Source organism: Eretmochelys imbricata, chromosome 8 (assembly GCF_965152235.1).
Source record: "Eretmochelys imbricata isolate rEreImb1 chromosome 8, rEreImb1.hap1, whole genome shotgun sequence".
In the NCBI taxonomy this organism is placed as follows: Eukaryota; Metazoa; Chordata; order Testudines; family Cheloniidae; genus Eretmochelys; species Eretmochelys imbricata.
The window spans coordinates 70621738-70644305 of NC_135579.1; the positions used below are offsets into that span (position 1 = coordinate 70621738).

General features: G+C 36.8%; 1 protein-coding gene across 4 annotated transcripts in view; it reads left to right on the top strand.

The window, feature by feature from the left end:
- The window catches only part of CDC14A (cell division cycle 14A), a 117595-nt gene extending 95262 nt beyond the window's left edge, over nt 1-22333 (top strand). For 2 of the 4 annotated variants that reach the window (XM_077824630.1, XM_077824631.1), the window contains 5 exons: nt 3952-4067; nt 6369-6416; nt 7961-8089; nt 8791-9121; nt 20266-22333. In XM_077824630.1, coding sequence (XP_077680756.1) covers nt 3952-4067; nt 6369-6416; nt 7961-8089; nt 8791-9121; nt 20266-20295 — 654 coding nt within the window. In that variant the 3' untranslated portion in view covers nt 20296-22333. Of the gene's footprint in view, nt 1-3951; nt 4068-6368; nt 6417-7960; nt 8090-8790; nt 9215-20265 lie in introns of those variants that run through there. The other 2 variants (XM_077824632.1, XM_077824629.1) reach the window with 2 other exon arrangements.
- Nucleotides 22334-22568: the final 235 nt, after the last annotated feature.

A 22568-nucleotide genomic window follows, 5' to 3' on the forward strand; every position in this document is an offset into this window, starting at 1 on the left:
AGTGCCCCCTTTATACCTTCAGGCCTGCCCAGAGACCCTGGCATGAAGCCAGAATCCCAGCCCATTTCCCTCATACATACTGGAGGTCGGAAAGATGAGAGATGGGGAGCCCCAGTCTGCATGAGACATGGAGGCATACCACCTTGTGCAATGTGATGCTTGAGGCCTGTACCCAAGTAGCCTATTGGGTTACTGGGACCTTGCATCGGGTCCTTTTTTTAACCCCGTCACCATACTAGAATCCACCGGAATTGCAACAAGTGTAATGTAAACCAGACTCTGGGGTGTTGGATGGAAGATGAAATGGTCTCCATAGCCATTTGCCAATTTTTGCTATGTGGGAAACATCCCTTCCAGACCTCAAATAATATTTGATGATCAGCATAGCCCTCAGCATCATAAGAGGTATACCATGTCATATAAGATGGGAGGGGGTGGTGTTAAAACCAAGCAAAAATGCCTACCAGCCAGCAAGTGGGCAGAAACAAATACCTCCGTTTTTTCTTCCCAGTCCTTGCAGGTAGTAACCAATGAATGACCCCAGTCATCTATGGCAGCTGGAGCTTGTGGGACAGGCTTAGAGCCCAGACTCGGTTAGAAATCAGGTGGATTGGGATCTTAGACACCAAAGCATTAACCCTATCACCTGCGTTATTCACGGAATAGTTAACGTTCTTCAGTATTTCCTTTCTGAAAATATTTCTTTATTGAAATAATTATAAAAGGAGTATCGATTCGTGCTTTGCTTAGCCAGATTTCTGTTTTACAGTGTTCCATTTTCAACCTTTTTTTTTTTTTGAGATTTTTAATTTTGATTAATCAAGTTATGTAGGTGGTGTTTTGGGTGGAAGGAATTGTTTTAACTTCTGTATTAAATTTGAAAAAAAATCTATTTGAATATTTTTGAGTTGTAAAAGTTATTTTTAAACAATAAAGAGAATGTATTTTTAGGATGCTGTTTGTTCTTTCTGTAATGTAAATTGGTTTAGGCTTTCTATAAAAACTTGGTTATGACAGTACATAATTAAGTTGCTTTTTTACTGTATTTTTAAGGAGTTAAATTACTGAAGTTTAAAATCGGGTAATTTAGATTTTCTCCACCCATAAATATTTCTAAGAATTCTTGCAATGTTAAATGCATGGCTTTTGAAGCAATTTTAATCTTATCTGGCTAAGGACAGTTAAAAATATAAACTGTGTCTAAGTAGCCATTCAGCGTAATGTAGTCAGTCCAATTTAAATGCAAGATCCCATGGTAGGTCTGGTATTCTTCATGACAGCTGTATTCAGAGCTTGTATCGGAGAACAGTGAGAGGTGGCATTAATCTGTGGTGAAGCTGTTCACATGCTGTTTGTTACCAAGTTCTTATGAAAATAATAATTATTGATTATATCTGCCACAACTTTAGAAAAGAGCAAACTCTCTGGGAACTTGGAACCATCCACACTTTTTCTTCTCTTGTTTAGTTTAATGTCTCCCAATTATTATAGTGTGTAATTTCTATATTTTTTTCCGATTAAAATTGTAGGTTAAGGCACTTGAATCTTTACTTCTCTTGCTTTTCCTATTATGCTATTTACCAAAAGTTTTTTGGTATCATACTTTTTATTTTGTGGGAAATACATAACCCAAGCTGTATAGAGGATCTTGCGTCTGAAATACCCTAACTTGTACTACTTTTTTTTATTAAATTCAAAGTTCAGTGGAAGATAATCTGTAGCTTCTTAGATTCCTCAGTATGGATCTGATCCTGCTCCCACTGAAGTCCTTTGATTCTTTATATATATATAATGCTATGAAGTTCACTATTGTACATTTAAAGCTGTTAAGTGCTTTCTTAACACTTTTTTTATTGGTAAATGACCCAATACTAAGATATTTCAGAAATGTGCTCTATTTTGTAGTATAACATGTTTTGGCATTCACTTGAATATTCATTTTGTCTTAATGACCTGTAGCAGACTTTTGAGAAACACGTGTCTTAGTTGAATTTTTCTGAGGCGATGAATGTTTTAAAGTGCTCGGAGTTCAAAAGGCTTTTTTAATCCTGCTGATAAACAGTGGGGATACATTCCTAAATTAGAATACTATTCCCTTTTTTATTCTTGTGTTTTCCTTGATATTGGTTTTCAATAGCAGAGCAGAATTCTTCCAAAACTGCATTGTTCGAAAGCAGTCGTTCCCAAACTTGTTCCTCCGCTTGTGCAGGGAAAGCCCCTGGCGGGCTGGGCTGGTTTGTTTACCTGCTGTGTCCGTAGGTTCGGCCGTTGCGACTCCCAGTGGCCGCAGTTCACTGCTCCAGGCCAATGGGAGCTGCTGGAAGCGGTGCGGGCCGAGGGACGTACTGGCTGCTGCTTCCAGCAGCTCCCATTGGCCTGGAGCAGCGAACCGTGGGATCAGCCAAACCTGTGGACGTGGCAGGTAAACTAACCAGCCCGGCCCGCCAGGGGCTTTCCCTGCACAAGCGGCAGAACAAGTTTGGGAACCACTGCCCTAAAGATCTTGAAAGTTTCTTTTTCCTCACTTCCTTGCTAGAGAAATTAATCTTTTCAGACGCTTGCCTCACAATCCACAGCACAAGAATTTATCCATTTCTTTTACTTGGTGTTAATCTGAAGGCTCTGCTCTTGATCTAAGTCAAAGTGTAAGAATAAGGAGAATAAGTAAGAATAAGAAGAAGCTTTTGTTAGCCTGACAGTAGAGGTCTGAATTAGGATTCCTGGGTTCCATAACAACTGAAATATCGGTTACAAAATATTTCCTATTTTATTTCCAGTGTTTTATGTCACTTGTCTCCGACTCGGTACATAATTAAGACTAGATCCTATAAATGCATCCATGTGGCTGCATGCTTACATACTGCCCCATTGAAGTCAGTAGCGGTGTGCCTATATTAAGTGAATTTATTCCAGTGCTTAACCACTCTGACAGGAAGTTTTTCCTAATGTCCAACGTAAACCACCTTTGCTGCAATTTAAGCCCATTGCTTCTTGTCCTATCCCAAGGAGAACAATTTTTCTCTCTCCTCCTTGTAATAACCTTTTATGTACTTGAAAACTGTTACCATGTCCCCTTCCAGTCTTCTCTTCTCCAGACTAAACAAACCCAATTTTTTCAATCTTCCCTTATAGGTCATGTTTTCTAGACCTTTAATCATTTGTATTGCTCTTCTCTGGATTTTCTCCAGTTTATCCACATCTTTCTTGAAACGTGTCACCCAGAACTGGACACAATACTCCAGTTGAGGTCTAACCAGCACGGAGTAGAGCGGAAGAATTACTTCTTGTCTTGCTTATAACACTCATGCTAATACATCCCAGAGTGATTGCTTTTTTTGTAATGATGTTACACTGTTGACTCATATTTAACTTGTGATCCACTCGGACCCCCAGATCCCTTTTTGCAGTACTCCTTCCTAGGCAGTTGTTTCCCATTTGTATTGTGTGCAACTGATTGTTCCTTACTAAGTGGAGTACTTTGCATTTGTCCTTATTGAATTTCATCCTGTTTATTTCACACCGTTTCTCCAGTTTGTCCAGATAATTTTTAATTTTAATCCTATCCTCCAAAGCACTTGCAACCCTTCCCATCTTGGTATCATCTACAAACTTTATAAATGTACTCTCCGTGCCATTATCTAAATCATTTATGAAGATATTGAAGAGAACTTGGATCCAGAACTGATAACTGCAGCACCCCACTCGATGGGCCCTTGCAGCTTGACTCTGAACCACTGATAATTACTCTCTAAGAATGATTTTCCAACCAGTTATGCACCCACCTTACAGTAGCTCAGTCTAGGTAGTATTTCCCTAGTTGGTTTATAATTGCACTATCTGACCCTTAAATTGTGGTCTCTGCAAAGCAGAAGTAATCTTTGAGGCACTGAAATTAGATCATTGTTCTAAGGATTTTGTATTTTTATTAGAGTGCATCTTCCTTTGTTTTAGAATGACTTTGAAGACAATGCAGAGTTGGAATCTAAGAACGGCATGACACAGGGCGACAAACTTCGTGCCTTAAAAAGTCAGAGACAGCCGCGATCTGCTACAACTGGAGCTCTTAGGTAATCCTCTTCCCACTTTTTGTATTATTAAATTCAGTGTGTACTAATTCTTTATGGCAAGCATATGCTCGTGTGTTTGTTTTATAATTCTGACACTTACAAATTATGGTATGTAGATCTTTTCATTTTTAGATCTCTTTACAAACATTAATACTGCCAACTTTTCAATGAGTTAGGTAGGCGCTGAAATGGGGAATCAGGAACTGAGAGGTTAAATGACTCGCCTAAGACTACAGAAGTGGTTAGTCTTAGAGCTGGTATTAGGGGACCCTAGGTGCTATGGTAATACACAAAACAACAAACAAATACTAATAATTAGAACTCAAATTTCTAGCTCCTAGTCCTGTGCTTAGTCCACCTACTACCACATCACTTTCTACCTGCTATAAACATTAAATTTATACAGGTTTGTTGTTAGTTTAAAGTTCACTGCTTTCCACCAGAAATAGTTTGCACAATCTTAAGCTCTCTTCTTCAAAGGTTCTTCAGACTTAGATCTTCGTCAAGTTTGTTCACACCACCCTTCAAAATCTGAAGAGGCAGCATGTGCTAATATCAAACAAAACCAGCCTTCAAGATTGGTTAATGTTAGCCATTGATATTGTTGCCGTTTGTCTGGACTGCATTTGTGGTAGCCAGATACTGCTTTGTGGTGTAAAAGCTTTCATAACTGTAACAACTTACTGATGCAATTTAATATGTGCATACAGCATTGTAATTAGCCAAGTAAAAGGCCAGTGCCCACATTTCAAGAAGGGGGAACTCATTTTAGCTAAAGGGGAGTAGTCTAATGGAAGTTCCCTTTGCAGACACATAGAAAATGGATTTCAGTTTCCTGTCTCCTGTTACGAACTGGGAAGTAGTACCCTTTCACCCTTGGAAAGATGTTTTGTATTTCTCAACAGCGACGCCTAAGGAGTTGTGGGAAGCACCATACTAAGTGCCACATATTGTCCCTCAGCAAGTGTGTAGAGTTGCTTCCTGATATGTGGACAGTTAAAGCAGATAAAAATGGTGGGAGTCCTAAAAGCTAAGAGAGATGCAGAACTGGAGAAACTTTAGAGAGGGTAGTATTATCAAACAAGGATATTTAATTTAAAATAAAACTTGCATTCCAAAGGAGAGAATTATTCTCTCTGCCACTGCAGCGGTAAAGAGATTTTTATTATGTCTGAGCCTTAATTAGTTATGCTAGAAGTATTCTAAGACAGAACTGAATATAATATGGACATATATATTGTTCTATTCCTTTCCATGTCTGAATTTTTTTTCTTTGCTGCTATTTACTAAAATAACCTTGTATCATCAGGCACCAAATAAAAATTTGAAAAATGCAACTCAAAATCTAAAATATCAATTGTTGTCATGTTATAAATGTATACTTATTCACCATATAAAAGTTTACATTCCTATGAAAATAATTAACAATATATTTGGTTCCAATTTTAAATTATTTATCTGTATTTCTCATGAGTTTCAAGTTCCATCTTGTAAAGCAATAACTATATGAAAGTTTTTAAGGATAACAGTTAAACGAAATGCCATTTCATATGTAATCTTAATTACAGCAGTTCAAGTCAAAATGCTTTGCTATTGCTTAGTAACTGCACATGAAAAGAATATTTAATATTTGGGTTCCTTTTTCATACTTCTGATTTCCTTTTATATTTTCCCCCTTCTGCTCAAAAATTTATTTTTTAGATATAATTGTAAAACATTGTCTATGCAAAAAATGTGATGCTGAAGTCCTGTATTTAAATATATTGTGCCATTCAAATAGAAGGCTTTTAAAGCTGAAGACATCATGAATAGTACTCCCCACATTCAGAAGTAAATGCAAACTTCATTTTTCAGGTAACTTTTCCACAGTAAGCTGACCAGAGACTTAGTCTTCTAACCTATTTTCAAGCTACCTTTAAAGGTGAAGAAGGAATAGAAGTTTTATTTCTATCCTTCAGTTCATATACTATGAGGAGGAGGACCACATAAATACCTAGATAGTTGGCTTTTTATAACAGGATTTTCATATGCACGTATGAAGCTGCTACTGTATGACAGGAGATGGCAGCTGATTGTAGGTGTGATGGTTGTAGTTGAAAAACAATGTTACAGGAGTACAATTTAAAAAATTATATATTTGTATGATGCATCTCACAATTTATATGAAGCATTTTCTACTTTATGTATGCGGCACATAAATAAAACATTGCCCAAGTCAGGGTCTTTGTTCTTATATTTACTAAAAGATTGAAACGATACTTTCATAATTTTTTGTGTGACAAGCTGCTTTAATTACTTTAGGCTGGAAGATATGAAATTGCACACCAGATCAATATCACAACCTTTCAGGTATCTATTTACTTAGTTAAACTTGTGAGAAAATGTTTAGTGCATTTACATTTCATTTTTTAAAAATATCTGCTATTCTGCTCTTAACCTTTTAGTGCTTTGTCTTATCAATTTGATTAATAGCAATTTGTTTGACTTCTGCTAATGATATTAAAATCTATTTTAAGCAGCCATTCAAGGGACAGACAACAATTGGTTAATTAGAACAGCTAGTCTTCTAGTAATGGTGGAATAAAACTTTTTTAATCTTATAACTGGGCCTTTCCTAATTAAAGTCTGCCAGTTCTGTAAAATGTATAGTAACTTTATGAAGCTGAAAAATGTCCTTTAGAGACTAGAAGGACACTACTTCACTTGTGACTTGGGTCAGAATTAAACATTTCTGCAAACCTTGTGCCACATTAAAGATAATACAATTTAGCATGAAAAGTGGTGTTAATATTAAGAACCATATTAGAAATGGTACTACATATAAAAAGATAAATTTGAATCATTATTTCCAGCAGTTGGTTATTTCCATTGTGCCTGTCACCTGGTATCTAAGGTAGATAAAGAGTACTATTTAGGGGAAAGTATTTAGTAAACAAAAGAATATATTGGCTACAGTTGTCCCCAATGTGATTTTAAGAGACATGATTTTTAAGAGCACTGATCTCCATTTCCCCTTGTTTACTTTTGTCTATCTCAGAGACTCCTTGGCACAGACTTAGGGGAACTCCCACCCGAGACCATTATTACAATGTTATTTCAGTTGGAACCTTTTAAGAACACAAAGCACTTTCTCTCCCCAGGAGCTGAACATACTGAGCTGCCAGCTATGGGAGTGAGAGGATATCACAGTGTCACTAGATTTTAGGACTTGCCCAAAAATATTTCTGAGAAACCTACTGCACCATATTTCTGTTGTTATTAAGTCATATATTATTTAGTTATTAAATGCCCAATCCTAGAAAAGAATAGGTGCGGAGTACTTTTTGACATCATTTAGAAGAGAGGATGCTCAGCATCTCACAGGACCAACCCCTAAAACACAAGAATGAAGAGCAGAATTTAGGAACAAAAATGAGCTTTATCAGCAGCAGACGTTCTATCTAAAATTGGCAGTTGCAACTTAAAAATTTTAGCATGCTCACGGAGCCTTTAACCAAGTAAGTGACTTGATACATTGAGGGAAAACTCAGTGGCTGTGAATAACAAACTGATGTGATCTTTTAATATCTAAAGTTATCTTTATTCTGGTTCTTTAAACATACCCAGGGTTTATTAGCAAAAATGCATAAATAGGAGCAAATCAGAGCCAAGATTTTTATTTTATTTTTTTTAATTGGGATTTTTCAAAACTGATGTGAATGGGAGCTGCTGAGTGCTTACACTTTTGAAAAATCTGGCCACCTACTTAGTGCCTAAATATGGATTTAGAAACCTAACTTTTGGCACCCACTTCTGAAAATCTTGGCTCAGATGTTTAAAACAATTTATTATTTCTGAAGTTCACGTTTGAGTAATATAATCTCGCTCCCCATTAAAGCTTTGTACTTTTTCAGATTGAATAGTTCAAGTAGTACACAAGTGTCCATGTCTCCGTCAAAGTCCTCCAAGGTGGCCGCAGCTGTTTCACCCTCTGCAAAGAGAATAAGCAGAAGCCCTACATCCTTAGGATCTAATTTAAAAAGGTACTTTTTCTTGTCCTTCTGTGGCTTTTTGGGTGGCTTAAGGGAGGGTTAGGTTACTTTCTCTAAAGTCACGTGACAAATTATGAAAGAGGCCATTGTGCTTGCTTTATACGTTTGTCACTTATGTCTGAGATGGCATATAAATTTAGTGGGAACACTCCCAAAACTTTAATATCTATAAAATTCTGTTCATCTCAAGAAAATGCTAAGTGGAAGATCATATGCCCTTATTATGAACTTTTCATTTGTTACCATTAGGTAACAGCTTAGATATTTCTGCTATTCTGAATAATGTAGGACGTTAAATTAAACTCACGATGGTTGATGAATTTTGACATAACGTCTGGACATAATGAATATTCATTCATTAAGATGAAATGAGATGTTATGTTAGCCCAAATAAGTGCTTTAGTGAACTAAAGGCATCCTATTTTTTACTCTCAGGATATTTATGAAATAGCTTTTTGGCTACTTTATCTTGTCTTGCATTATCTTGTCTTATATTACTACTTTTGATGTGCAATTTGTACAGAACTTGGATTTTCATTATTTCAGAGAGAAAATGAAGCTGTGTGCTACCACTGTTTATATGTGTCAGAATGGTCCTTGTCATTTTCCCCTAATGTCTTTAAATGTTTTGTGTGTGAAATCTTCACATGTATATACATTGCATGTATTTTTCCCACATGTTTTCCACTCAGCGTTTCCGTAAACTCCAGGCTAGCCAATTCTCTAGGGAACCTGTATGCTGCTTCAGATGATACAGAGAGCAAAATGATGTCATCATCCTCTAGGACAGGTTTTTCTGTAAACCATATCTCCAGTCATTTGAATGGCAGCTTGCAGCTGCCTACCAGAAATTACCATGAGCTGAACAACAACCTGTACAACAGAAGCAGCAATAATGGCACCAACCTCAACAATCCTGCCAGTTCTCACAGCACCGGGACAGATGACGACAACAGCAGCTACCAGCCCTCCTTTATGGGGTTAACTGCTTCTCCAGCACGATACCTGAGTCGTTCAATTCCTGTAAGTTCACAGCCACAAAAGCTCTCTCAGGGACATGACAGAAGCTTATCTACCTTGCTTCTTCAGCCAAAACTGTCACAAGAAAACTCTTAACAATCTAATCCCTTCTCTTTTAAAATTTCCTGAATGCGTATAGCACCTTTGTCTGTTTCTATTGTTCTTTCAACTGCTTCCTTTTTGCTTCTCCAGAATTTGGCTCAGAGAAAGGTGTTATGAAAGTAGACAATTTATAAAAATACCTTTCATGATTACAGCTTCTGACTTGGAGTTTTTTTCATTTAGATTTTCCATTTCAAATCATTTGTGTTATATTGAAATTCTCAAACTAAAAGTTATATGTAGTATAGGATCTTCCTGGATCATTAGATATCATAGGTGTCTTTATACAGTAAAATTAGAGGAACTGCTTTGTGTATATACCACCCTAAATTGAAAATAAATATGCGTAAAATGAATCAACTTAGTTCTTTAAAATGGGCACTGTTGAAATCTCATCATTTTCAAACACTGAGTTAGATAGTTCAAGGCAGTATGCCAGCCCCAAGAGTCCACCTTCTATTTTTCATGGTTTTATAACACTGTTTTCCTTTTGAGGGGGAGGGGGTGAGAGTGGGAGGAAAGGTAAACGCTTTTTCTCCCTTGTTGCTGTGTAAAAAACCCACACAGAGGTACACTGATATAGTAATGAACTCACTATACATTGTTAAATGTACAGAGTAAAGAAACAGGGAAAAAATAGAGAAATTATTTCTTATCTTTCAGTTATAATATTTGTGGAATTTGCAAAAATAGGAGGTTTTAAACCAAAAAAAGAGAGAAATCAGAAGTGTGATTTTTTTTAAGTTGAAAAGTGTCCCTTTAAGACCCTATGAAAACTTCCAGAATAAATCATTCAGTATGTGAAGTCATATTAAGTATTAAAGAAGTACAATTTTAATATCTTACGCCTGTGTCTTAAACACATAAGTGCTTTCATGCATGTGTAGGGATGGCTTACTGAATCACGGCCTGGTCTCTCTAAAACTTGATGTTCACATCTTTTTATATCAAAAATGTTTCCTATTATTACTTCCATTTTAACCACTTGGTCAAGACACAACAGTGATGACTACAATCATATTCTGCAGTTCTTTCTCCTTGGAAAAAAAAATTGCTGTTTCTAAGTAGAATGCATTAAAAATAAATCAAGAATTACTTTAAATGCTAAAGTATATCAGTCTTCAATAAAATGTATAGTCTGAACAAGCAGTAGGACTGAGTGGATTTGTAGGCTCTAAAGTTTTACATTGTTTTGTTTTAAAGTGCAGTTATATAGCAAAAAAAAAAATCTACATTTGTAAATTGCACTTCCATGATAGAGATTTCACTACAGTACTTGTATGAGGTGAATTGAAAACTAAAGAAATTGTTTTATCTTTTTTACAGTGCAAATATTTGTAATATAAAAAATAATAAAGTGAGCACTGTACACTTGTATTCTGTGTTGTAATTGAAATCAATATATTTGAAAATGTAGAAAAACATCCAAAAATATTTATAATAAATTTCAATTGGTATTCTATTATTGTTTAACAGTGCAATTAAAACTGGGATTAATCGCGATTAATTTTTTAATAGAGTTAATTTGTTTTGAGTTAATCGCTTGAGTTAACTGCAATTAATTGACAGCTCTACTAGGGACATTTTGAATTCCATGGCATCCATGAATGTAACTTCCTTACACAGGATCCTCTTAAAGAAAGCTGTACCTAGATCTTGTTCTCAGATTAAATATAAATGTAGGGTGTCTAATGACTAGCCAGGATAATTGTCTAGAGTACAGCTTTTAGGACAGGATAATCTAGTAACACAGCACCACTTGCTCGGATTCATTCTTGCAGGCATGGACATTTTAAAACAATGGAATAAGCCATGCAGCAAAATAAGGATCTTGAACTTCATGGAGAGCCATGAATGTTCTTGGTTCTTTTTTTTTTTTAATCCTCCTTGATGAATGTTCCCAGATATCTATATGTTATACAGCTGAATTCACAGACAGGAAAGTGCAGGGAAGAGGATAGGAGTGCAGGTAGAGAGAATCAGGGCTTATACGACAGAAGGCTCCACTGACTGACTGACTGCATTTGAGCATTTCAGGCAGGTACGTTGGAAGCAAATTAAAATATTATTAAAAATAGCAATATTCATCATCAGAATAGTTAAAGTGTTAAAGACTCAGTTTCCTGTAAACTTCTCACCGTTAAGTAGTCTCATCATTTGGATGATATGAATGTTTTTCCTCTTCTTTATAATCTTGATGGTTAGAAGTGTTCCTTAATGTTTGTGACAGTTTTCCCTTCGTGGACCTGGCCTCAATAACACTCCTTCATGATCTTAGAAATTCATCATGCTATACGTGGGTTTAACTCTGAAGGGCATTTGGAAGCTACAGATGATGCAGAATGCAGTGATTTATTTTAGTCAGATTGGCTTTGAACAATTTCGCCAGTGTGCCAAAGACCCCAATGGCTTCCTGTTTGTTTCCAGCTGTATTTCAAGGTGTTGATATTGATCTTAGTCTTGTGTGATTTTGGTCCTAGCATGTCTCTCTTTCCATGCACAGCTGTAATTGTTGCGATCAGCTCACACACTAGTATCAACATCTGCTAGATTTGAAAATCTTGGAGCTGAAATGCTGACATTTTCAGTGGAGAGCTTGCAATACTCTTCAATCTGACAGAGCCCAAGGTACAGTGTAAAAGACTGTAACTCTGGCTTTTCCCTGAAGTACATTTGGATGGGACCATTTTTCTTATTTTTAGCAGCTTAGTTACGGGCTACAGTCCATTAATTTTTTTTATTCATCAATTGTTATTGTTGTAAATAAAATGTACAAGCAACTGTGGTAGATACATGCTTCCATTTGAAAAAATTGAAAGGAGTGATTCTGTTAGGTTTCATTTGGTCATTACTCAACATCCACAAGGATCTTTTCTATATGAAGTCCCACTGGGTCACTTTTGTCCCCATCTCTGCAGTTCTATCTCTTTTCCGTTTGGCTCAAGATTGCGGAGTTGATATAAAATAGCTGTTTGAAGTATTCCTGGTGGAATGGTGAAAATGTCAAGAGGATTTCATTTATTTAGTGATAGCCTTATCCATTTAGAAAGAATGCTATAGGCAGGTTGATCTGCTTTGAATTCTGGTGTCCTTTTATCTGGATTTGAACATGGAAGATCAATTTTTAGTAGTGGTCAAAAGTGGCTTTTTTCATTATCAAACTATTCTGCAATGGCAGCCTGTCTTCTGACCATAGATACACCACAGTGATCCAAGTCTCTTTGACCTGTAGGCTGAGTTACTGTAATGCACTTAGTTGGAGGTTTCCTTTGAAAACTACTCATTGATTGCAGTGTCTGTAGAGCATGGCAGCATGACCGTTTAAGGAACTTGACCATGAAAGTTGATGATGCACTGTTCTATGATCTGCAAAAATAACAAGGAGTCCTTGTGGCATCTTAGAGACTAACAAATTTATTTGGGCTTAAGCTTTCGTGGGCTAAAACCCACTTCATCAGATGCATGGAGTGAAAAATACAGTAAGTGGTATATATATTACAAAACATGAAAAGATGGGAGTTGCGTTACCAAGTGGGGGGTCAGTGCTAGCGAGGCCAATTCAATCAAGGTGGAAGTTCTATGATCTGTTACCCAATGAATGGTAATCATCAAGGTCTTAATATTTAAACTTCAAATATAGTACTATACTTAAGGGACAGCCTGCAGTTAGGGTTGAAGTAGTTGAGAAGGAAGGATGCAGGGCTTTGAAGGCCCTGTCATGAGTCCACTAATCCTGAAATGCTCTGCCTTGGATGTTTGTTTGTTTTGCACTTCTCTTGTATCCTTCCAAGTAAGAATCAGTGTGGCTTTGTTTCCTTTCCATTTATATATTATAAGATGGTGGTATTTTTGTATTGAAGGTGGATTATTGGTCTTATTATTTGGCCACTTTACTGTGTATTTTTCTTTATAATTTTTGTGTACTCTATATAAACAAACACGTGGGTTCATACACCCACAGAGGCCTGTGGGCATGAGATGTTTTATAAGTAATCATATATTCAACAACTTCTTTGTCACTCTGTTTTCATTTTCTTGTGAGGTTATTCACAGTATCATGGATAAAACATCAAGAATCATAAAACCAAGTGGTGCTATAAACTAGTAGAGGAATAACACATGCATGTAAAGAAGTCCAACCAGGAATCCTCAAAACTACAAAACTTAGAAAGTTCAGTGCAAAATGTGACATTCTAAAAGCAACAGTTAACATCCCTTTTAGCATTACACTGTGTCCCTACAGCCTTACACAGCAACTTATCTTCCACAAAAAGTGCAAGTATGGTTTGGTCCATGAGTGAACATTTTAACAAACAAAATAAAAACCTGCATTAGAGGACCATTGGAAATTAAAAGCTAAACTGCTGTTCCATATTTAACCCAACTGTTTTGCAGCACATCATATCTTACATACAGCTATGTAACATCATACATAGTACTATTCTGGAATTTTATGCATTACCTAGACACAAATAAGAAAGGAGCCCCAGCCATAACTTAATTTCTTCACCTATTTTGATTAGTGTCATATTCCTGTTGTTAATGTCTAGCTTTTAGTCTTATTACTGGGGTTCAAAAATGACTTTAATAGAGGAAGACTTTTACCTCAGAAGAAAAATTTCGGCACAGGTGACTATAAATAGCTGAGAAAGGAGAGGTAATTGAATAACTAACCCAAAAATGGTAGCAGGTGCTCTCAGCCAGTCAGCTGATTTTCATTTTCTGAGAGTGTGAGAACCCAAAAGAGAAAGATGAACTGCCATAATGGAGCAGAGTTGCCTTGGCTTAAATCAGAGGTCTTCAATCTGTGAGGCATGCCTACTTAGCAGGGCATGGAGTAATGTTCGCAGGGCGCAGCTGGGGCCCAGCCCCCACAGAGGGCAGGGAGAGAGCGCCGCCCAGATCCACTCCATAGCTGCAGGCCGCGGCCCCCAGCCAAGGGTCCGTTCCCACCCCCACCTATGGCCCTAACCTCGGCCCCCTTACCCTTGCCCATGTTCCCCCCAGAGCCATGGCCCTGCTCCCAGCTCCATGGGAGGGGGCGGACAGGGGTGAGAGGGGGTGTGAGGTAAAAAGTTTGGGGACCACTGGCTTAGGTAAAGGAGGAGATGCTGTTTTTCCACATGCAGGTAATGAGAGATCAGAGGGGAGAGAGGAGAAATGTTTACTTTAATTTGCATGTGATCATGAGAACCAGATGACTGAGCACTGGTCTAAATAGAATTTATTTAGGTAGTCTAGGAAGATGCTTGGTAAGACAGAGAGCCTTTGAGAAAAAGGGGTCGTGTTGTCTAGGATATGTAATTGAGTGTTTTAAAACAGAACAATCTTTTCTCTCCCCATCAGACACCTATATGACTCAGTAATGTCCTCTCACCAAGAATGATGTAATCTTCCAATAGTTCATGTTCTGTCATTCACTGGTTAGGAACAGAGATTGTACACAGCCAAATATGATGTGTACTTTTTTAAGTGCAAAAGCTATAATCTTCTCAATAATGTCTAGTTGGCCGTAAATGGAGTTTTTTCATAGTTCCTGTAAATCTGAAGCAATGAAGGAAAATACTTAAACTAATATAGGTAGAAACATGCGTAGAGCTTTTGCATTGTAACAAAACATCAGTTGCTTATGATTTTTTTTAACCTGTGAAATAGCAGTAATTTGTCTGATTTTAGTGCAATGGCCTAATAGCTTTAAGTATGGTTATAGTCAAAAAAGTGATTGTGAAAATGTCACAACAGATATGTTTGCTGCCTGTATTCAAAGTCACATTGGCATACTTTTCTGACTAAAATACGTTTTTTCTATTTGTACTCCTGTCAGCCCTGCATAACTGTCACAAACACAAGGGAGAGAGCTGAATTCTCTTCTGGCTTATGCATCGTCAGATGGATTGTTATCTGAATCACAGTTACAGAAAGAGGCCAGAAGGGATCATTAGATCAGTGGTTTTCAAACTTCTTTTCTGGGGACCCAGTTGAAGAAAATTGATGCCCATGACCCAGTGGAGCTGGGGATGAGGGGTTTGGGGTGTGGGAGGGGCTCAGGGCTGGGGCAAAGGGTTGGAGTGCAGGAGGGGGTCAGGGCTGGGGTTGCAGGCTCGGGGATGAGGGGTTTGGGGGTGGGGCAGAGGGTTGGGGTGCAGGAGGGGGTCAGGGCTCTGGGCTGGGGGTGCAGGCTCTGGGGTGGGGCCAGGGATGAGGGGTTTGGAGTGCAGGAAGGGTTTTCGGGTTTGGGGGCGGGGCTCAGGGCTGGGGTAGGGGGTTGCGGCACGGACTTACCTCCGGCAGCTCCCGGTTAGCAGTGCAGCCAGGGTGCAGAGGCAGGCTTCCCTCCCATCCTGGCACCTCTGTCCACGCTGCGCCCCGGAAGCTGCCAGTAGCAGGTCCAGCTCGTAGGTGGAGGCGCACAAGCAGCTCTGCACGGCTCTTGCCTGCAGGTAGCACCCCACCAGCTCCCATTGTCCGGAAAGCAGCCAATGGGAGGGTAGAACCAGTGCTCAGGCAGGGGCAGCGCGTGGAGCCCCATGGCCCCCCGCCTAGAAGCCAGACCCACCGCTGGCCACTTCCGGGGCGCAGCGCGGTGTCTGAACAGGTAGGGACTAACCTGCCTTAGCTGGGCAGCACTGCTGACCGGGACTTTTAACGTCCCGGTCAGCAGTGCTCACCAAAGCTGCTAGGGTCCCTGGGTGCTGAGCAAGGCGACCCAGTGCCTTACATGCCAAGACCCAATACTGGGTGGCAACCCAAACTTTGAAAAATACTGCATTAGATGATCGTCTGATTTGACCTCCTGCATATCCCTGTAACCCCTGTATTGAGCTCAATAACTTGTGTTTCACTGAGGAATGTGTTCCAGAAAGGCATCCAATTTTGATTTGAAGATATTGAGAGATGGAGAATCCACCGCTTCCTTTGGTAGTTTGTTTCACTGGTTAATCACCCTCACTATTAAAAATCTGTGCCAAATTCAAATTAGAAATCTGCCTGCCTACAGCTTCCAGCCACTGTGTTTTGTTATGCTTTTCTCCACTAAATTAAAGTGTCTTTTAGTACCCAGTATTTTTGACCTGTGGAGGTACTTACGTGCCTGCTAATTTTTAAAATGTTTATTCCTGTTAGATGTGATTTAAAATCCTCCTTGGTTACTGATGGACTAGAAAGTACTTCATCATCCTCTTGTGATACCAGTACACCATTTTGCTTCTTTCCAAATACAGAACAGAAATATATATTGAACGCTTCTGCCTTTTTCTGCATCTTTAATAAGTTTTACTACCTCCATCTACTAAAGGTACTTACTAGTTATAATACCTTGCTTGGATTTTTCCCCCTCATATCTTAAAAAAAGAAACACACTCCTCCATCTTATTGTTCTTAGCTTTACAGCTATTGATTTTTCCCTGGTGTCTTCAGAATCCCTTATCAATTTTTTACATTTCATAGCAATCTATATAAATGAGAGGTTATCCATTTCCTTTTTTTCCATTTGTCATATGTTGCTATATGATACATTAACCACACCAGGATGCCATGAGAAAGTTCCCATGAGATCTTTGATTTTCAAATTGCAGAGTGAGTTTGCCACACTAGTAGTTAAAATAATTATCCTTTTACTTGTAAATTTACAACATACTGGATATGGATATTGTTTCCATGTTTTTCAAATTGTCTTTAAAATACCAAGAAAACTATGTTTGGTTCAGTGCCTCTCGGCACCCCCAGTATACAGATTGTTCCAACAACCCTAGCTTGACTTGAAGCACATCAGTAATTCCATTAAAGTCAGTATGACTATTTACATCTTTAATGTTATTCTTTTAGGTGCTTTGCTGGATCAGGCCCTTTGTGAGTAATTAGCAGCTTGTCCACACAGTGCCTTAGTATGCACCAGTGGGGTGTAAATTTTAATGTGCACCAGCATGTCGTGCATTAACTTGCCCATGTGGACCCTGCTGGTGCACACTAAAAGTTCTCTAGTGTGCATTAATTTAGCAGCATTTGAAACAGGACTCTGTTAATGCATACTAGGGAACTTTTAGAGCTCACGAGCAGAATCCACATGGATCCACAGTTAGTGGAGAACACACTGGTGTGCATTAGAATTTACACCCCTGCTAGTGTGCATGAAGGCCACTATAGGCAATATGTAGACAAGCTCTAGTCTGATGATTAGGCATAAAATATCAAGTTGGCTATTGTATCAGACCACACCAGGATGCCAAAAGAAAGCTCCCGTGAGATCTTATGGATATCCTTTTTAAAATTATCCCTTTTAACTTAGTTTACTTATTTTTATTACTCAGTTTACTTTTATTGCCTCATCATGTTCATTAGTAAAAACACTTTTATGACTAATTCTTTATTTTCACATTTTAAATTCTGCTTGTCTTCAAAATAGACCATGTCTGAGTTTTGTCAAAGCCAGATAACTCCAGTGTGGATTCAGGGAGTTTAAAAAAAACATTAGTATTCGAATTCAATATGGTAGGTCATACTTAAAGTGCACATGTACACAGATCTAAAATGTTAACTGAAGTAGTGAAAAAAGATAAATACAATCCACAGGAAGTAAAACAAGGATTATATTATGGGATCCAAAACATTAGGTAAACAATTTTTCAGGCCCCCCCCCCCCCCCCGGAAAAGAAGGTTTAAAAAAAACCATTTGCTACAACTGTGATTGCAATCACGGAGAAAAAAGAATGCTTTATTTTTGTACAAATAAAAAAATAAAAATTTCAAGTAAATAAAACTAAACAAGGCCATTGCACTTTTCAGCAATTTAGTTGTAATTATAGCTACCATTGTAGCTTAACAAGCTTTTAATAGGAAATGTATTGGGCATAATAGCCACAAGATTTAATCTGCAAAGAAATGAAGAGCTTCTTACCATGGCCAAATGATGATGTATGTGAGGAAATTATCATTTTTAAAATTCAGTTTAGTTCTTCACTGTACTTAGAAAATGATTTAGAACAGTGGGAGGAGGATCTTTTATTGCTATTAAGTCGAGATGACGAGGAGGTGGAGATGCTGAAAACAGCAGTGTACATCACTAGACAGAAACTCCTACCCATCTGTGACAAGCATTTAAAAGACAAACCAAAACAAGTGATCAGTGTTTTAATCTCTCTGTACATGTGCTATATACTTATTTGTTCTTCTTTTTGATATGTTGCTATGGATTTTTATCTTTCACATCCTGATGTTCCATGTTGTGATAAAGCACAGATCTTCTGATATCAAGAATTGCAGCTTGAATCCCAGAATTAAAATGTTACTTAAATTGTGATTCCAGAATCATGAGTTACAATTTACTATTAAGTAATGATGTGCTGTTCTTAGTTCTTTGAGTCAACTAATGACCCATTCCTAATTGCTGTCTGGTCATTGTGCACCTATCAAAAGCTAAAGAATCATCCATTATTCTGAAACGCCCAATTATATAGAGTTAATTTTTAAGCTTTCAAGTTTGTGATGGAAGTTGTTAGTCAGCTCTACTTTGACGGTGTGCCAAATACCTTGGAGTTATATCTCTGATTATTGAACTCCATAAAAGCATGTGTGTTTGAACAGATATATAGGCTTTCTGAAAATTTTTTTTTTTAAACTTAATTTTTTGGGGGATTTTTAAACTACTTTTTCACTTAGCTCTATTGTGGATGGTAATCTAGCTTCTGGGTGAATTAATGGTGTTTTAATCATTTTTTAAAAAATCATCTTGAATCAGCCTTTGGATAAATCTCAGATTCCTAGCTTCCTTGGAGTTCACACTAGGGAAAGCTGGGGTCTTTTCCCAACAGTCCTCTGTAATCCTATTGCATTGCTACTCTTTTTAAGTATATTTTGATATAGTTTATAATTGTTTTTCAAATATATTTTAAGGCAACTGTGATGAACTTTCAAAGTAAAAGTAATTTTTATTCATCAATACAATTTTATTAGAATTGGTAAACATTTACCTATCTTCATTCATTACAAAGCTACTACTCTAACACAACTGACACAGATCACATCTGTATTGGAAGAAATACAGACAGAAATACAGTTAGACCATGTCAATCTGAATTTTACAATCCTTTTTAATATAAAGTCATATTAGTTTTTAACTGATACACTACCAATTGCAAGACTGAATAGTTGTAAAATATTGTGGATAACCAGATGCAGATAAATGAACCAGTAAAGGTTATCATGCCTTCCTCTTAGCTGTACTAATTTTCTGTCTGCTACTCCATGTTAACTGCTTGCAAAAACTATTCACAGTCCTTTCTCTCTTTTGTTTTTTTCATTTTGCTAAGTATCTCTAGAATGTTCCACTGTATTTAATTATGTTTTGCTTTCTTGCTTCCTTTCACAGTAATTACCCATACCTTACATGTTTCCTGTGTCATCTGAATCAAAATCTGTAAAGTGCATTGTATATTTTAGTAGCATTTTCATTCTCATTGTTTGAGAGAGAATGAAAACAATTAAATTACTATAACTATAATCACATTTTTTTCTACTGAGATCAGTTTTAAGGGTATTGTCTGTATTTTGGATTTGAATTTCATAAGGTTTTCATTAAAAACAAAAAAAAAGTCTAAATTCTCTGAATTAGAAGTAAATGAATTAAAATGTAATGAATTATATAAAAGGACAATGCCAGTTATATCTTTAAAGAATTTTTTATCCCAGTTACTCACAAACAATACATCTTGATACCTAAAAACATTTAAAAGTAATGCTGTTACCTAAAACTTCAGCATAAACTGACGAGGGAAAGCTAGTAAATATAAATCTCCATACAGAAAAGATGCATCTGTTTTATACAGCTCTTGCCCATTTTTGGTGCATTTGCTATATTATAGTCCAAAATACATTCATTTTTTGGCCTATGTACAGGAGACCTTGGAATAGTCCTGTTTTCCTTTATGGCTTATTCTATTTTTTTCTCCTAGAAATACAGTTTCTTGATTTGAAGGTACAAGTTGTGTGTGTTTAAAGTGACTTCTCTTAAACTGAATGTTAACACCAGTTTCTGTTTCTCCTCTGCACAGTCCCTTCAGTCTGAATATGTTCAATACTAAAGCCTTGCTGCTTCGATGAAAGCTGTTCAACTCTTAATCCCATTTCTTCATGGAGGAGCAATGTTGAGGGAAAGAAACTGCTCACTGAGAGGAGAACTCTTCATCCCTAGATACATTAAAACATTAAACTAAGACGCCCAGCAGAGACTTTAAACAGCCAGAGATTTCTGATTAATGACTACTGCAAATGCACTGAAGTTAAATTCATGAAAATTGCAACAATTTTGTATACAGCTGGAAAATTTTAAAGTTGACTCTGACTTGAGGGTATTTCTAATGGATTTCAATAATACATTTATAATTACATTTGTGTATACAGTGTTACAGTATGTATGTATTAAGAAAAAGAGTATTTTGGTAAACTATAAATATATATAATTATGTAAAAATTAGAATATATTTTGATTTAGATTCCTTCACTTCTTTGCTACCAAAAATATATATTTTTAAATATATTTTAAGGTTTATCTACAGTGTATGAAAACATTTTATGAACAAAACCATTTTTGGTTTTATTTATGGGTCCATTGTTACCGCTTCAAGCTCAGTTTGTTTTTAGCAACTAATCTGCTTTAAGTAACTTAGTTGGAAAACTAGTTAGTTGTATCATCTGATAGAGCTTGGTATATCATCAAGTTTTCCTTTCAGCTGTCAGCTGCTAATGTTCCATATGGTCATCCTAAAAGGAACTTAAAATAACTACTTGTGGATTAGGGAAAACCCAACATTCGTATCATCATATGTCCTCCTTTTGAAAAAAAAAATAATATAGCTGCTAATTCTGCTATATTACTAACATTTTCCTTCTGATAATTTATTTTAAAGGGATGTTTTACTCTTAGCTTTTTACTTTCAGCATTGCTAAATGTGTGTACCATTTGATCTACCCTATAGTTACATTTGTGTTGTAGCAGTTTTAAAGTCTAACATAAATCAGAATTAACCTTCTGCTGTGCATTTAAACTGTGCATGAAAAGAAAGGCCAAATTCAGAACGGACATAAGCAGCGTAATTCCACTGAATTGGGTGGAGTTGCACACCTGCTTATAACGGTGGCCAGGTGTGCAAGTTGGATGGCAAAAAATGTTGCCACAGATTTGGACATGGAAGGAAAAAATTATTTGCATTACAGTTTGCAAGTGAATTAATATCTTTTATAGACATTTTCTCGACTGTACTCTATTGTTAGCTAACCAGACATCCAATCAGGCTATTAATTATTGTTACACCACAAGCTAATTTCACCAGTGGTACAGACAACCTTGGACTTGTAGATCTACTTAGAGTTAATTAGGAATAAAACTTACTGAAAGCATTTCAAACAGTGTTAGCAGATGAGGTTTGTAGTACTTGACAATAACAGAACTATTTCTCCTATATTTATAGGAGAAAGTGTCTTGGTGATATCATCACATACATATATGTACAAAAAAAAAGTGCTTTTGAAAAAAATGCACTAATTTGATTCTGCAATGAATGATCAGTATAATTCGGAATGCAGCAATAAAACCTAGAATTGTCGGCCTCAAATCTTTTCACTAGTTACAGAAAGATGAGGAGGAAATATTAGGCTAAACGTTGAGTCCTCATTGCTAAAGTACATTGAGTGGACTAACCTGAGTAAACATACAAGTAGGTGCTGGGAGAGGGAAGAGGGGCAGCAAATGAAGTTACGATAATTTAATGTTTTATTATGAAAAAAATCATGTTTAGATCACATTTTGACGGGAAGCAGTCATAATGAAAATCCGTATAGTTACATAAACCATGTTGAATGCAGCTATTTAAATCACTGAATAAAATTTACATGCAATAGCCTTGTGTATATGTAACATATACACACACCAAGTAGCATATGTTTGTGCGTGCATATATATATACACATAATGATATACTGTATATGAATGATTGTTAGGTTAATTGTAAGGTAATTCTACCTCCTATAAAATTGTTTGTATTTTGTTATGAATAGTTTGCCTCAAAATACATATTTTGTTCTATTTTGAAGTGTAGACACTTCTAATCAACAATAAAAAAGAGCAATGCTTATATAAGTCAGCTGCCTCCTTTGTTCTTTCATCTCTCTTACTCAGATTTTACTCTGGCTTTTGTCAGTCATTGTACAAGAATAGAGTTGACTCTTAACTACATAATATTAAACTGCTTTTTCAAAAGACTATAATTCTACTGTTGTAGATGATGCGTTTTTAAGAGAGAATTTGAATTTCACAAAAAGATCTGGGTACAGAAAGCCATTCTCTTTCGAAAAAGTG